General features: G+C 42.5%; 1 protein-coding gene across 1 annotated transcript in view; it reads right to left on the minus strand.

Annotated features, from left to right (window-relative positions):
- Window positions 1-14,182, minus strand: part of STEEP1 (STING1 ER exit protein 1) — a 433,968-nt gene that overhangs the window by 31,593 nt on the left and 388,193 nt on the right. Inside the window, 1 exon segment of the mRNA XM_044057097.1 lies at window positions 1,206-1,298. Coding sequence (XP_043913032.1) covers window positions 1,206-1,298 — 93 coding nt within the window.

A 14,182-nucleotide genomic window follows, 5' to 3' on the forward strand; every position in this document is an offset into this window, starting at 1 on the left:
GAATAAAACCCTCTAAATCTACTCACAAACCGCCAAGAGCTTGTCTCTCGTGCTTCTAGAAGCCACAGCAAACGAAATCGGAGGACTGGAGGGAGGTAGCAGGGTATTATGGGTAAGGGGAGGAGCTAGGAGCTTGGAAAGCTGCCAGCTCGGATCCGATACCCACAGGTTGCTGATCAAATGAAGTTAACTACTTCAGATGTCTTTTTTTGAGGTGGAGGTTGTGGGGTAGTGAAGACAGAGATTTAGGACATTAGTTGCCAAGTTAATGAAGTGTGTAGTGAACTGGGAGTTGAGTTGATTCAAGGATAGCAGAGGGGCTAGGTTGGGTAACTTGGACAGTGCTTAGTAGACTGTCAGCTAAAGACTATGACGGAAGGATCAGACAGTTGTCCAGAGAAGTAAATCTGAACATCCTATTTCCAGAAATTGGCAATCAGTGGAGACATATTTTGGAAATAATCCAGCAGTAGTGGACAAGCCCAAAGGTACAAAGCAGAACTGGAAATTGTCTCTTCCTGCTGCAATTTTAATTATTTGCTGTACTTCCTTTCAATGGGGATATGAAGTTAGGCTTAATTCAAATCTAGGTTAACTGCAAGGATCTTAGAAAAAGGCACTGGCAAAATAGGCTTTGGAGGGTGAGCATTTTGAAATTTGGAACTTGAATGAATTTAGTGAAATAGAAGGTGTCTATTATAATGGGTCTTGACCGATCCTCTTTTCTTGAGACTAGGAAGAAGTCTTGAGTATAAGCCTTGTACTTCATTCCCCAAGGGAACAATTTATATAATCCCTGACTGAATCATTTCTTGAATGACTGCAAGAACTAGGGACAGCTGGTCCTGTTGTATTGACTCAATTTATGTCTAGGAATTGCAATCTGTGACCACTTCTGATGACACACATACACCCCCCAATCAACACCCTTCCCTGTCGGAGATATCTTAGAAGATGTAGAATTTACCCCTCAGGGATATACAGCTGTTCCAGTATACTGACCTATGATGTTTTATTAATGCATTCATGCAAATAAATTATCTAGCTATAGACCTGACATGTTTTGCCCTTTTTTAACACTCGTCAGAACAGTAAAAAAATGGAAACAGGACTTGGCATCTTAAACACTAAAAATACATTGTTAAGGTGATTTCAGAGGTGTCCTTAAACCTTACTGAGCAGTATTACATGCAGTAAAAACTTACCAGCTCCTGAAGTCGTCTCTTACTCATTCCTTTGCGTTCCAGTTGTTTTTCTATCACTTTAGCATTCTGAGCATATGAGTCAGCAATTTCTCTCTGAAATACAAAATCTTCCCATTACAAAAATCTTGGAAGGAATTACTTGTTAAAAAATATATATCTTCTATTTGACATACAGACACAAACAATGTGTGCAGCCCAAAGTTTAAAGGTAAGCAATAGTGACAATAATTACAGATTCACACATGTTCCTCTTTTTATTATACAAATGCACAGTTATTTGAGTCTGCATGAGATGCTACTTGACAGTTTCTTAAGATATATGCTGAAATGCAAACAGAATTTTAAAACAAATTCTCTTTTTAAAGGGTATTGTTCTACCATGTATCACTCTATTCTAAACACTATGGTTTACTGTTTAGTGGTTCAGAAAAATGGAATAGTGTATATACAGCCTTCAGTGTACAGAAAGCAGACATTCACTAAGCAGTGAAGGTAAGCACAGAAGTGAAATTATGGCTGCAATTGATAAGTTATGCATCAACTATTCAACAAGGGGAGTCAATTTAGCACACATTAGGGATAGAGGTTCTCTGTTTGACAACAGTGTAATATCAAATGTGAGGTGAAACAATTAGAGATTAGTAGACAACAGACATGCTGCTGGCCAGAAAGCCTAACTCTGGGGAGAAACAGCCAGCAATGACTCAATGTCTACCCAATGAACTAAGTATACAGGCAGTGGCAAACCCATTCTATGAGCTGGCAGATGCACAATTCAGAAAACTGCTCTTAATCTGCAGCTCAGTGCAGCTGAAAAGATACAGCAGTACTCTCTGCAGGTCATTCTTTAACTCATTTCTTCCATTTGAGCTCTGGACGTTTGTAATGCATCTTCCAGTGGTTGCATCTGGAGCCTTTTGACAAAATCAAGTTATATCCTCACAGTTCAAACAAATGAGAATCTCTCAATGTCAGTGAACAAATCCGGTCAAAGATGCAAGTGAGTTGCAGCTGCTTGGCCCATAAAGCTGAAGACACTTGTAAAGTCAAACAGCCCCAGGCACTAATGCTCTGTGACTAAACACTGATATCACTCAGTAAACAGAAAAAAAAAGGGAGGAGACTCATCTAGTTAACTGGTCAATGTTGTTGTCTTTAGGCTTTGCCCGGTTAGGGGTCGCCACAGCAGAACTCCGGTCCGCTAATGATTGGCAGTAGATTTTCAAAGTGCCGAGTTGCCAGCTCGATGTCCAGCCTTCAACGAAGGCACACCCATTCACGCATGTCTTTTGGAATGCCACTCGACCCATGGGGAGGACATGCAGACTTCATACAGAAGGCACTCCCCGTACACTAGCTGAGAATCGAACAGGAGAACCTCTTACTGTGAGGCAACAACGCTACCACTGCACCATCGTGGATTAAAAAAACGAAAATGAATCGGTGCAAACCACCACATCAAAACAAGTGTGCTTATAATTGCAGCACCATTTGCATGCTGTGTGCACTGCAATAAGCAGAGAAATACTGCAATTGGTAAACAGTAATGCAGTGGAATCCCAACACACCCTCAATACAAAATGAAACAGCAACGGTTCAAGTGAATGATGTACATTAAAGCAAAAGTTACACAAATTTGGTGACAGGACAAAGGCTTGTTTTTTTTTTCTCAAATGCATTAATATTTCTTATTTTTCAGTGGTGTGCTTTTAACACATCATAAATTTAACACAATGTCTGCATAAATTAAAGTTATATACTTATAAACAAAAATTAAGAACTTACCATAATGATAGATCTATACTGTCTGCTTCTGTCCATCAGTGGATGGGTTATTCGAATCTGACTTCAGTCACTTAAGACTTTGTAGCTCAGGCTCCTCCCCTTACATGCAACATTCTGCCAACCCTTACATTATCTCAGATTGAGTTTGCACAAGAAAAGCAATAAAAAACTTCACTCTCACAAATCAGAAAGTAACACACAACACTTAACTCATAGCCTGGTCTTGAGTTCAATCGTACAAGAAAAAAAAAGATAGTGCAAAGGAAGGGGCAAGAAGGGTAGCCAAGGAAGACTAGACGCAGACAACGCAAAGCTATTATGTTAAGCACATAACTTTGGTATCAAATGTTGCCTCTTCTGTCCATTCCTTAACATGTGGGACAGAGTCCAGAGCTAATAAAACCCTTGGGTGGAATCATGGAAGAATATTTCTGAAGGATGAAATGAAATCTGCTATCTTGCTAGACTGCATGAACAGTGGACTAACCAGCTGCAGCACAAATATCATCGATGGAAGCTCTTGAAGAGAGCAGAAGCAGCAGCCACATATGTAGTCAAATGAGCCTTGACTGGCTTGGATAGGATCAAACCCCTTTTTCTGTAAGCATATAAAATGCAAGTAGACAACCACCTTAATAAAGTGACTTTAGAGACACCCTGACTCCATTTACATATTGAGAAAGACTCAATAAATTGGGTCAGATTTCCTTTCGTCTAGTACAATAAACAAAAATGTAGCTGACATTGGGCATCTAATAGATGCAGCAGGTATTGCTCCGTTGGAAAAATTGGTAAAGAAAACTGGTAGATGGATGGTGCGATTTATAGTAGTCCCATAGAATAAATGGATTAGTCCATAAGGACATCCTGTCCTTATGAAAAATAAAGTATGGAGGTTTGCAATAAATAGCCTGAATGCTGTGATATCCTCCTGGCACAATTACAACTAAAAAACATTATACCCACTTTGGCAGAAGGTTCAAAGGGAGGCTTTGTCAGAACTTGAAGCATAACGGTAATGTCCCAAGGGGGAGTAGAATCCCTTGGGGGGGGGGGTCTGAGAAGGAAATCACCTCTTAAAGCTTTAGATAATCAGGGAGAGGGGATAAGGAACTGATTTTCTCCAATATGGAAACGAAGTAGCAGCTAACTATACATTGATAGTAGAATAACTGGCTCCATTAAGAAAATGAGAAGTCAGAAAATCTAATACCATTGGAAGAGGAGCCAAAAAGAGAATCAGATTCCTCTGAGAAGTCCAAACAGAAAACATTTTCCACTTGCTTTTGTAAATCATCCTGGTTTCTAGGATGATCTAAGAATGTGGATTACTTGAGACAAAAGCCTGGACTGACCAGCCATCACTGAAAGTGGAGACAAAGTACAGTTGTGTACACCTACCATAAATGTAGAAGTTAGAGTGTATTCACTGTTGCAGTCATCACCTGTGGGTTATCCCTGCTGTGGTAGCCCTCGGCCAGCCAAAATACCAGAGTCAATGTTTTTCTGCGTCGGCTGCTGTCGCTTGCAACCTGACATCAGGTTGTCAGTGCTATAAAGGAAGGCAGCCGAAGCCATTACATCAGTTTTTCTTGCCCTAACCAGTCAGAGGTCCAAGTATGTATGGAAAAGTGGCCCTGGTGGCTAAAAGCCACTGTTAGAAACTTATGTCTCCCTAAAGAAAGAAGATTTAAGGGGGAAGGAGGGTGGGAAACCAGGACTGCAGCAGTGAATACACTCAAACATCTACATTTACGTTAAGTGTACACAACTGTACTATATTTTTTGTGTTTCACTGTTGCAGTCATCACCTATGGGAGGATTCCCAAAGCTGAGGAGAGGGGTGGTAGGACTAATAAGAGACCTAGGAATGGGTTAGCATGCCCTGCACAACTGCACAGGCAAACCCTGCCCTAGCCTTAAAAAATAGAGGAGAACCTCTGGCTTGAGATGGGGTTTGAAGGATGTCAGAGCCTTTTGTACTGCCATCATCTCCTTCTGGTTGACATGTAAGGGAAGGTGCTGGGCATCCCAAAGACCTTGGGAGCACCTGCCTTCTAGGTGAGCACCCCAAGCTATGTCTGAGATGTCAGTGATAATGGTGTGCCCAGTTGGGCAGCGGGTGAAGTAAAGACCCCTGTACTGTTCTGGGCACAGGCCCCTGCCCACCAGAGAAAATTGGCCCTTATACTGGGGGATCAGAGGGAAAGAGGTCTCTAGAGGCTGAGTGTGCTGACACCAAAGGTTCTTTAGGTACCACTGAAGTTCTCGTGAAGCCTGGCCAGAGGCAATAGAATGATGCAAGATGCCATGTACCCCAAGGCTTGCAGATCTTCCTCACAGTGAGGCAGGAAGCTCTGCTTTTCTGGGGATAGGAAGGCCATTTGGGATGCTGTGTCCAACAGTACTCCCAAAAAATGATCTTCTTGGAGGGTGTTTGCTTTGCTTTCTTCTCATTGATGGTGTACCCTAAGGAGGTTAGCAGGGTTTTGACAAAAAGGAGGTCCTTGAGGAGCTTTTCTTTGCAGTCTGCGTGAATGAGGCCGTCGTCCAGATAAGGGTAAATTTGTACATTTTTCTGTCTGCAAAAGGCTATGGCCAGGGCTAAGCATTTGGTTAATACCCTGGGAGCAGTAGATAAGCCAAAGGGTAGTGCAGAGAACTTAAAGTGTTGCGAGCCTGCTCTCAATCCAAGGAATTTCCTGCAGGATTCCCTTACAGGGATGTGGAGGTAGGCATCTTTTAGATCTAGGGATACTAACCAGGCATTTTTTGTCAGCATAGGCAGCAGCTGCTGCAAAGTTAGCATTTTGAATTTCGGAACCATCAGGAAGGTGTTCAGAATGGATAGATCCAGGATGGGGTACCAAGTGTCCTCTTTTCTGGGAACAAGGAATAGTCTGGAATAAAAGCCTTTGCCTGTTTGATCTGAGGGGAAAGGTTCTACTGCCCTTTGGGATAGGAGTGTGTGGACTTGTTTTAATGCCTCTGCCCACTGATTTGGAGGCAACCTTAGAATTGGGAGTTCGCTTAAGGAGAATTTGTATACCTGAAAAATGATCTTTAAGACCCAATGGTCCTTTGTTACAGAAAGCCAAATTTCTTTGCAGAGGGAGAGCCTTCCTCCTAGTTTTTGGTGAGTGAAGAGAGGGCAGAGGGGGGAGAGGGTTCTTGCCATAGAGGGATGGCTTGGAACTCCCTGCCTTTGGAGTGAAAGTGGTCCACTGTTTGGTTCTCTGCTATCCCTGCAATAGGAGTCTGGGTGGTCTGTCCCTGCGGGGCTTACCTTGCCCATTGTCTTCTAGGTGCAGGAGAGGACCAGTGTTTTGAGGGAAAATTCCTGATGAACCTAGGAGGTTGTACTTGAAGGAAATCTTACTGTTTGCATAGATTTTGCTCAGTCTTCCACCTTTTTAAGCACCTCTTCTGCTTTTACTCCAAACAAGAGGTCCTTATCCAAGGGTGCATCAAGTAATTTAGATTTGACATGATCAGGGAGAGGTTGTTCCTTCAACCATGCATGACTCCTAATGACAGATCCTGACGCTGCTGCCTTGCTTCAGGCTTCTAGGGTGTCATATCCACAATGTAATGAGTATTTAGCCACTTGACAAGTAGAGTGCAGTAAATCTAATTCTTTCGAATTAGCACAATCAGGAACGGCTGAAATCTTTTGTTTAAATAGTTCCAAAGTGTGTTGTTGATATTTTAACAAGTAGAACTGACAGTTGAGTGCTCGGATAGCTAAGGTTGCAGAGGTGTATACTTTTTTACCCCATCTGTCCAGAACTCTGAAGTCTTGTCAGAAGGAATAGGATTCTTTGCAGAACTAGCCTTAGCTCCTTTTGGTCCCTGTGTAATGACCTCCAGGTCTGCAGCAGGATCTCTGTACAGGTATTTGTGATAATCTGGTACTTTGCAATACCCGTTAGAGTTTCTGGGAGCAGGTGGGAGGGTGTCAGGAGTTGAGCTGGATTCATGGAAGACATCATCAACCACCTCTAAGATTGTAGGGATGGCTAAGGGTCTGTGCTGGGGCAGGTCTAGAAACTTAGTCTTTTCTTAGAATGAGGGAAGTCCTGGGATTCTCCCCTGAGGGTGTGAAGGGTTTCCCCAAAGCAAAGATCTTCTGGTGATGAGGCAGAAGGAATAGGTTTCTTTGCATCTGAATCCTCATGAGCAGTCAGAGGTTGTTGTTCCTCTTCAAAATCGGAATAATCAGACTCCTCAGAATCTTGTTCTGTCAGTATTTCAGGAGAAAGGTCTCTTCCTTTTAGAAGGTATGGCCTGACTACCCCTGATAAGGGTGATAAGATCCTCTGCCATTTTTAAGCATTTGAGCTTGGGGTGGTGGAGTAGAAGTAAAATGGTGGCTAGAGGTAGTTTTCCTAGGAGTGGCCTTGCTTCTAGGCCTAAGAGTATCCATCGGTCTGAGAGAAACGGTAGTTGGAGAAGACATCTTTTTTTGTCTAGATTCGGTAGTGCGAAAAACCTCCTTGGAAGCCATTGCCTGCGTTGCAGCTCCGGACCCAACCAAGGCAGAGAACCAAAGACTCGGGAGACGAAGAAGATTTCTGCGGCATACCAGACTCCAAAAGGGTCTCACAGTAGTGGCCTGCGAAGGTGCCTCACTGAATTCCGGAGAACTAATGACCTGCTTAGCAGTAGCCGTCGGAAGGCTTAGCCTTGTGTGGCCTGTCACTATCTTTATCCTTACGTTTTTTGGAATGTCTACGGATTGTTGGCTGACAGATGCCATTTCGGAATGTGAAGACGAAAGACGAAAACACCTGGCTGCAATAAGAGCACTATGTCAAATGGTTCTCTCGTTAAAGAGGGCACAGAACCGGCAACTGGGGACGTCGTGACCTGGGCCTAAACAAGTGACGCAGTATGAATGGAAGTCTTGATGTGGTATTTGCTTTCCACCGGCGAGACATTTGTCAACTTTTTCGGACATCAGTTAGTGCAAGAAAAAAGGATCCCCAACGGGGTACCTAGCTTTAGAAGTTTTCAGCTGTAATTCAAACTCTGGTAGCGACCGACCGGCACACTTGCGAACTGCTTCTGCTATGGGCTCCATGGCAAGAAAGACTGATGTAATGGCGCTGGCTACCTTCCTTTATAGCACTGATGACCTGACTTCAGGCAGCAAGCGACAGCAGCCGACGCAGAAAAACACTGACTCTGGTATTCGGGCTGGCCGAGGGCTACTACAGCAGTGATAACACACAAGTGATGACTGCAACAGTGAAACACGAAGAACATCAAGCAGTTAATATGAAGACTTGAATGTCTGGGGGAGGCATTCCAGATGGGGGAGAAAGAAGATACATGCTCGTATCCTGCACCCAAGGCGGTGTATTAGATGAAGCCAGGTGTAGGGGAACTACACTCAAGGCCAGAGGGCAATTAGGAAGGACCTTCCTCGCCTATGCTTTCTGCTGAAATTTTGATATGAGGAGTTAAAAGGAAGGCTTATTGGAGGGGGGGGGATGTAGGTCAGAGCGTAGTTCAGCGACTCCCCCTCACAGGGGATTATGACAAAGTACCTGCTGCACTTTATGCTGCTTGGAGAAGCAGAGAGATGGCAGCATGGTCTGCCTCAGTGACAGAACGTCTGCTCTGCCAACTTCAGATTGAGGGACCACTCATGAATTGAGAACAGAGACCTGTTCAGCCTGTCAGCCAGAACAATGGATTTATCCAGAACATGCACCGATATCAGAAAGCAGTTGGATGATATCGCCCAATGCCACACCCTCGTCATTTCTTGACATAATTGGCAGGACTGGGTTCCCCTGTTTATTGATGTACCAGACTACTGACATACTGTCAGTCTGCACAGATATCGTTCCTTGCGGGAGGGAGTAATGAAAGGTATGCAACACTAGTAGACAGTACAGTTGTGTAAAACTTTCCATAACAGATTTCCTTCTCTTCACTATTGCAGTACTCTTCACTTGGGGAATCTCCTGTCAAGGATAGCCCAATCTACAGCCAGTATAATAAAGCCTTCAACTCTTATAGGCGCCGTATATCATATGCAAATTCCCCGTGTAAGATATAGGGCATAAAGGAGATGACCAGACGCAAACATTTAGAAAATAAAAAAGCCCCAGGAGGGACAAAATACCCTCAGGGACAAAGAACATGTGCATCCAGAAGAAAAACAGCAGAAGGGCCCCTTAGCCATAAGGGAAACAGAAGACAGGGCACAAAAGCCAGGATGGAAGGGTAAGAAGGGAAGGACTGAATACTCCAACAGTGAAGAGTGGAAATCTACTGTTATGGCAAGATTTTACACAACTGTACTAGGTCTTTCCATATCACTGTTACAGTATTCTTCACCTAAGGGACAGTACAAGAGCGGAAGAGGAAGGCACACAGGAAACCTCCACAAACAGATGCTTAATAGCTCTGACAAAGCCTGCTCTATGACTTAGAAATAACATCCAGCTTGTAATGTTTAGTAAAATTATGAACAGAGGAAAGTAGCAGCCTCAAAGACAGAATTGGCATCCAAGCACCAGAAGAGGCAACTGCCTAGTAGAATGCACTTTTACAGAGAAAAAAAGACATCTGCCATGAAAAGAACAAAAGGAAATAGCCTTAGAAATCCAGGAGGAGAGATGGTTATCTTGTAAACAGCCAAACCCAAAGTCCTGGGATGAAAGGAAGGGAAAAAAGCTGCTTAGACCTGTGAAAAACTTAAGTTTTATCCAAACAATATCTGAGCCACCTATTCAAATCCAAGATGTGAAGAACTTTCTCACCCGAAGACTGTGCAGAAGGAAGATGAATAGACTGATTAAAGGAAAACTCCACTCTAGAACTAAAAAAAAAAAACTGCTTTTTTACCCGTTTCCTGACCTATTTTAACACATCAAAATCATTAAGTGCTTTACTTGTAATTTTAACCTGTTTGCCACAACATGGCTAGCAATGGGGCTTGATGCATCAACGTGATGTTCTCCCTCAACCTCTTTCACATAATGCTTTGTATGACTTCTGACAGACATAAGGAAGTAACTGAATTCCGATGCCATGGACATACAGTGAATATAAAAAAAAAAAGTGTACACACCCACCTGTTAAAATGCCAGTTTTTTGCGATATAAAAAAAATGAGACCACAATAAATCATTTCAAAACTTTTCCCACCTTGGACCTATACCCTGCACAATTCAATTGAAAAACAAACTTAAGGGAAAAAAAATACGAAAAATAAAAAACATACAATAAGCTGGTTGCAGAAGTGTGCACACCTTAAATTAATACTTTGTTGAAGCACCTTTTGATTTAATTACAGCATTCAGTCTTCTTGGGGTAGGAGTTTATCAGCATGACATCTTGACTTTGCCCACTCTTCCTTGTAAAAGCACTCCAAATCTGTAAGACAGCGGAGGGCACCTTGTGCACGACCCTCTTCAGGTCACCCCACAGATTTTCTATTGATTTACGTCTGGGCTCTGGCTGGGCCATTGAACTTTATTTTCTTCTGGTAAAGCCATTCTTTTGTAGATTTTGGGTGTATGCTTGGGGTCATTGTCATGTTGAAAGGTGAAATTCCTCTTCATCTTAAGCTTTCTAGCAGAAGCCGGAAGGTTTTGAGCCAAAAGTGACTGGTATTTGGAACTATTCACAATTCCCTCCATCTTGACTAAAGCCCCAGTTCCAGCGGAAGGAAAGCAACCCCAAAGCACAATACTGCCACCACCATGCTTCACCATGGGGATGGTGTTTTTTTGATGATGCACAGAGTGTTGTTTTTGCACCAAACGTACTTTCTGGAATTGTGTCCAAAAAGTTCAACCTTGGCCTCATCAGACCATAAAATATTTTCCCACATGATTTAGGGAGACTATGTATTGTTTTGAAAATTTTAGCTGGGCCTGGATGTTTTTCTATGAAAGAAAAGGCTTCCGTCTTGCAACTCTACCACATAGTCCAGACATATGGAGAATACGGGAGATTGTTGTCACATGTAGTACACAACCAGTACTTGCCAGAAATTCCTGCTGCTCCTTCAGTGTTGCTGTATGTCTCTTGGCAGCCTCCCTGACCAGTTTTTATCAATTTTGGAGGGACGTCCAGTTTTTTTGCAACACTGTTGTCCCATATTTTATCCACTTTTTGATGACTGTCTTTCACTGTATTCCACGGTATATCCAATGTTGTGGAAAGTTTTTTGTACCCTTCTCCTGACTGATAACTTTTCAACAATGAGATCCCTTTAATGCTTTGTAAGCTCTCTGCAAACCATGGCTTTTGTTGTAGCAGGCAACTGAGTAAATGTCAGGAAAATCCTACTAGGACAGCTGAACTTTATTTGGGATTAATCATGGTCTCTAGCTGATGGCAGGTGTGTACCTAAGACGACTGAATGCTGTAATTAAATCAAAAGGTGCTTCAACAAAGCATTAGTTTAAGGGTGTGCACACTTATGCAACCAACTTATTGTACACTTTTTAGTTTTTATATTTTTTTCCCCTAACAGATGTGGTTTTCAACTGAATTGTACAGGTTACAGGTCACATTAAAGGTGGGAAAAGTTTTGAAATGATTTATTGTGGTCTCACTTTTTTATATCAGAAAAAACTGGCATTTTTACAAGGGTGTGTAAACTTTTTATATCTACTGTATAAAGGGATTTGCGAGAGTCACTTATCTTCTTTATCTTCTATAAAAGGACAGTTTGTTTTCCATCTCTAATCACCCCCATTTATGTTTGGCTCAGACCTTGTTTTACACTATACTTAGAAGTTTATCCAGCTACAGCCAGGAAAGTAGCTAGGCCTTTGTTCAGGGTTTTCTTTTGTAGTTCAAGAGGAATTGACAGCCCCCTCCCACCACACTACTGCAGAGGTGTTAAAAACTATCACTGCACGGAGACACCCTTGCAGAATCAATTCCTCTTGAACTACAAAAGAAAACCCTGAACAAAGGCCTGCATTTTAGTTATTTTTCTGGCTGTAGTTGGATAACTTCTAAGTATTGTACAAAACAAGGTCTTAGCCAAACAAATGGGGGTAATTAGAGACAGAAAAGAAGCAGTCCTTTTACAGAAGGTAAAGAAGGTAACAGTGATTCACACAAATCCCATATGTCAATTGCATAGGAATTCAGTTACTTCCTTATGTATGGCATGAGTCATACAAAGCATTATGATTAAGAGCAAGGGTTGAGGGAGAACATCACATTGATGCATCAAGTCCTATTGGCAACCATGTTGTGGAAAACAGGCCAAAATTACAAGCAGTTAAAGTGATTCTGAGGTGTTAAAATAGGTCAAGAAACTGTGAAAAAATACAGATTTAACCTAACTAAACCAACTTTAAACAACAACTAGATAATAAACCTATCAAACACTGTTATAAAATGTAAAATTTAGAAGTAAATAAGAAATAACAAGAAATAACAAGAAATATATAGAAAAATTTCTACTGGCCCGAGCCTCTCGATGTGATCTAATGCCAGCGGCAAACTAGATCTGAGGGTTAGCACCGGAGGATCATGGGATATTACTGTGCCTCGAGCTTTCTCGAAGATGCGAGCTGGTGATGCGGCCGACTCGGAGCCGAGGATCGGCTCCGAACGCGTGTGTAAGAACAAACGGCGAGATTGAACAATTTCAAGTTAAGAAGTTATGTCTTACCATAACGATCCATGTGAATTGTTCATCTCGCCTTTGTTCTGCCGCATCACCACCTCGCATCTTCGAGAAAGCTCGAGGCACAGTAATATCCCATGATCCTCTGGTGCTAACCCTCAGATCTAGTTTGTTATACCAGAAGAATCCCTTTTAGAACTGTGTCTAGAACACTTATAAACAGATACTACGCAGTGTCTGGAACCCTACTGTCAAGTAGAGGAGAAAAGATGCCATTACTAATGCACAACAACATGCCAACCATATCTAGAAAAGGCTGAAAAGGAATCTAGTTGAAAACTGTTCTCCCAGACCATAGAACGGGGGATGGAGGGGGGCAATGTAAGAACAAAGGCGAGATGAACAATTCACATGGATTGTTATGGTAAGACATAACTTTTTAATGTGAAATTGTTCAATCTCGCCGTTTGTTCTTACACACGGGTAGCGTCCCTAGCTCCTTTTTCCGGTGGCTCAAGGGAGAACATTCCTGAGTACAGTGGAACGAAACGTCGCCCTGTCCCTGGAGCTCTTGTCTAGCTTGTAGTGGGCGATAAAAGTACGTGGTTTTGCCCAAGTTGCCACTGCATAAATGGTATCTAAAGGCAAATGAGCGGTATGGGCTGAAGAGGTAGCAATCGCCCTTGTAGAATGAGCTCTGGGTATGAAAGGGAGTTGCTGTTTCGATTCAGCATATACCAAATTTATGCAATCTGAGAGCCATTTGGATAAGGTAACCTTCGTTACTGCCTGTCCTTTTCTTTGGTCAGCATATGAGACAAATAGTTGATCGCATATGAGACAAATAGTTGATCTGACTCTGTACTCTTTTGTCCTATGTAAGTAAAATCTTAGTTGTCTGTGAACGTCCAACTTGTGCAATGTGTATTCTAGCTTATTGGAATGATTTTTAAAGAAGGTAGGTAGTTCGATAAATTGATTGATGTTCTGAATCGAACAAACCTTCGGAAGGAAGGATGGATTGGTGCGCAAGGTTACTCTATCTGGATGAAAAATCATGTACGGGGGTCGAATAGATAGAGCCTGTAACTCTGAAACTCTCCTGGCGGATGTGATGGCAACCAGAAAGTGTTTTCCAGGAAAGAAATTTTAACGGAGTTGTGGTTGCTGGTTCAAATGGGGGCAACATGAGTTGTGACAGCATGAGATTAAGATTCCAAGGGGCTACTGGATTACGAAAGGGGGGACGGAGGTAAAAGGTACCTTTCATGAAGGCTTTACAAAGCCTGTGGGACATAAGAGAACCATCCTCACGGCCAATATGAAAACTAGCGGCCATTTGAACCCTTATAGTGGATGTTAACGCTCCTTCTTGAAAAAGTGTGGTGAGGAAATCTAGTATCTTGTGTACTGGAGCCCCGAATGGATCTATACCTTGTTTGGAGGCCCAGTGCGCAAAACGGTTCCATTTGCTGATGTACAATTTCCTTGTAGATGGTTTGTGAGAAGATACAATAATTTGTTGTACTGCAGGGGATAGTAACTCCGACCTGGCTAAGATGGGAAGCGGAGCAGCCAAG

The sequence above is a fragment of the Protopterus annectens genome, chromosome 15.part0, assembly GCF_019279795.1.
Source record: "Protopterus annectens isolate FY-2018-M chromosome 15.part0, PAN1.0, whole genome shotgun sequence".
In the NCBI taxonomy this organism is placed as follows: domain Eukaryota; kingdom Metazoa; phylum Chordata; order Ceratodontiformes; family Protopteridae; genus Protopterus; species Protopterus annectens.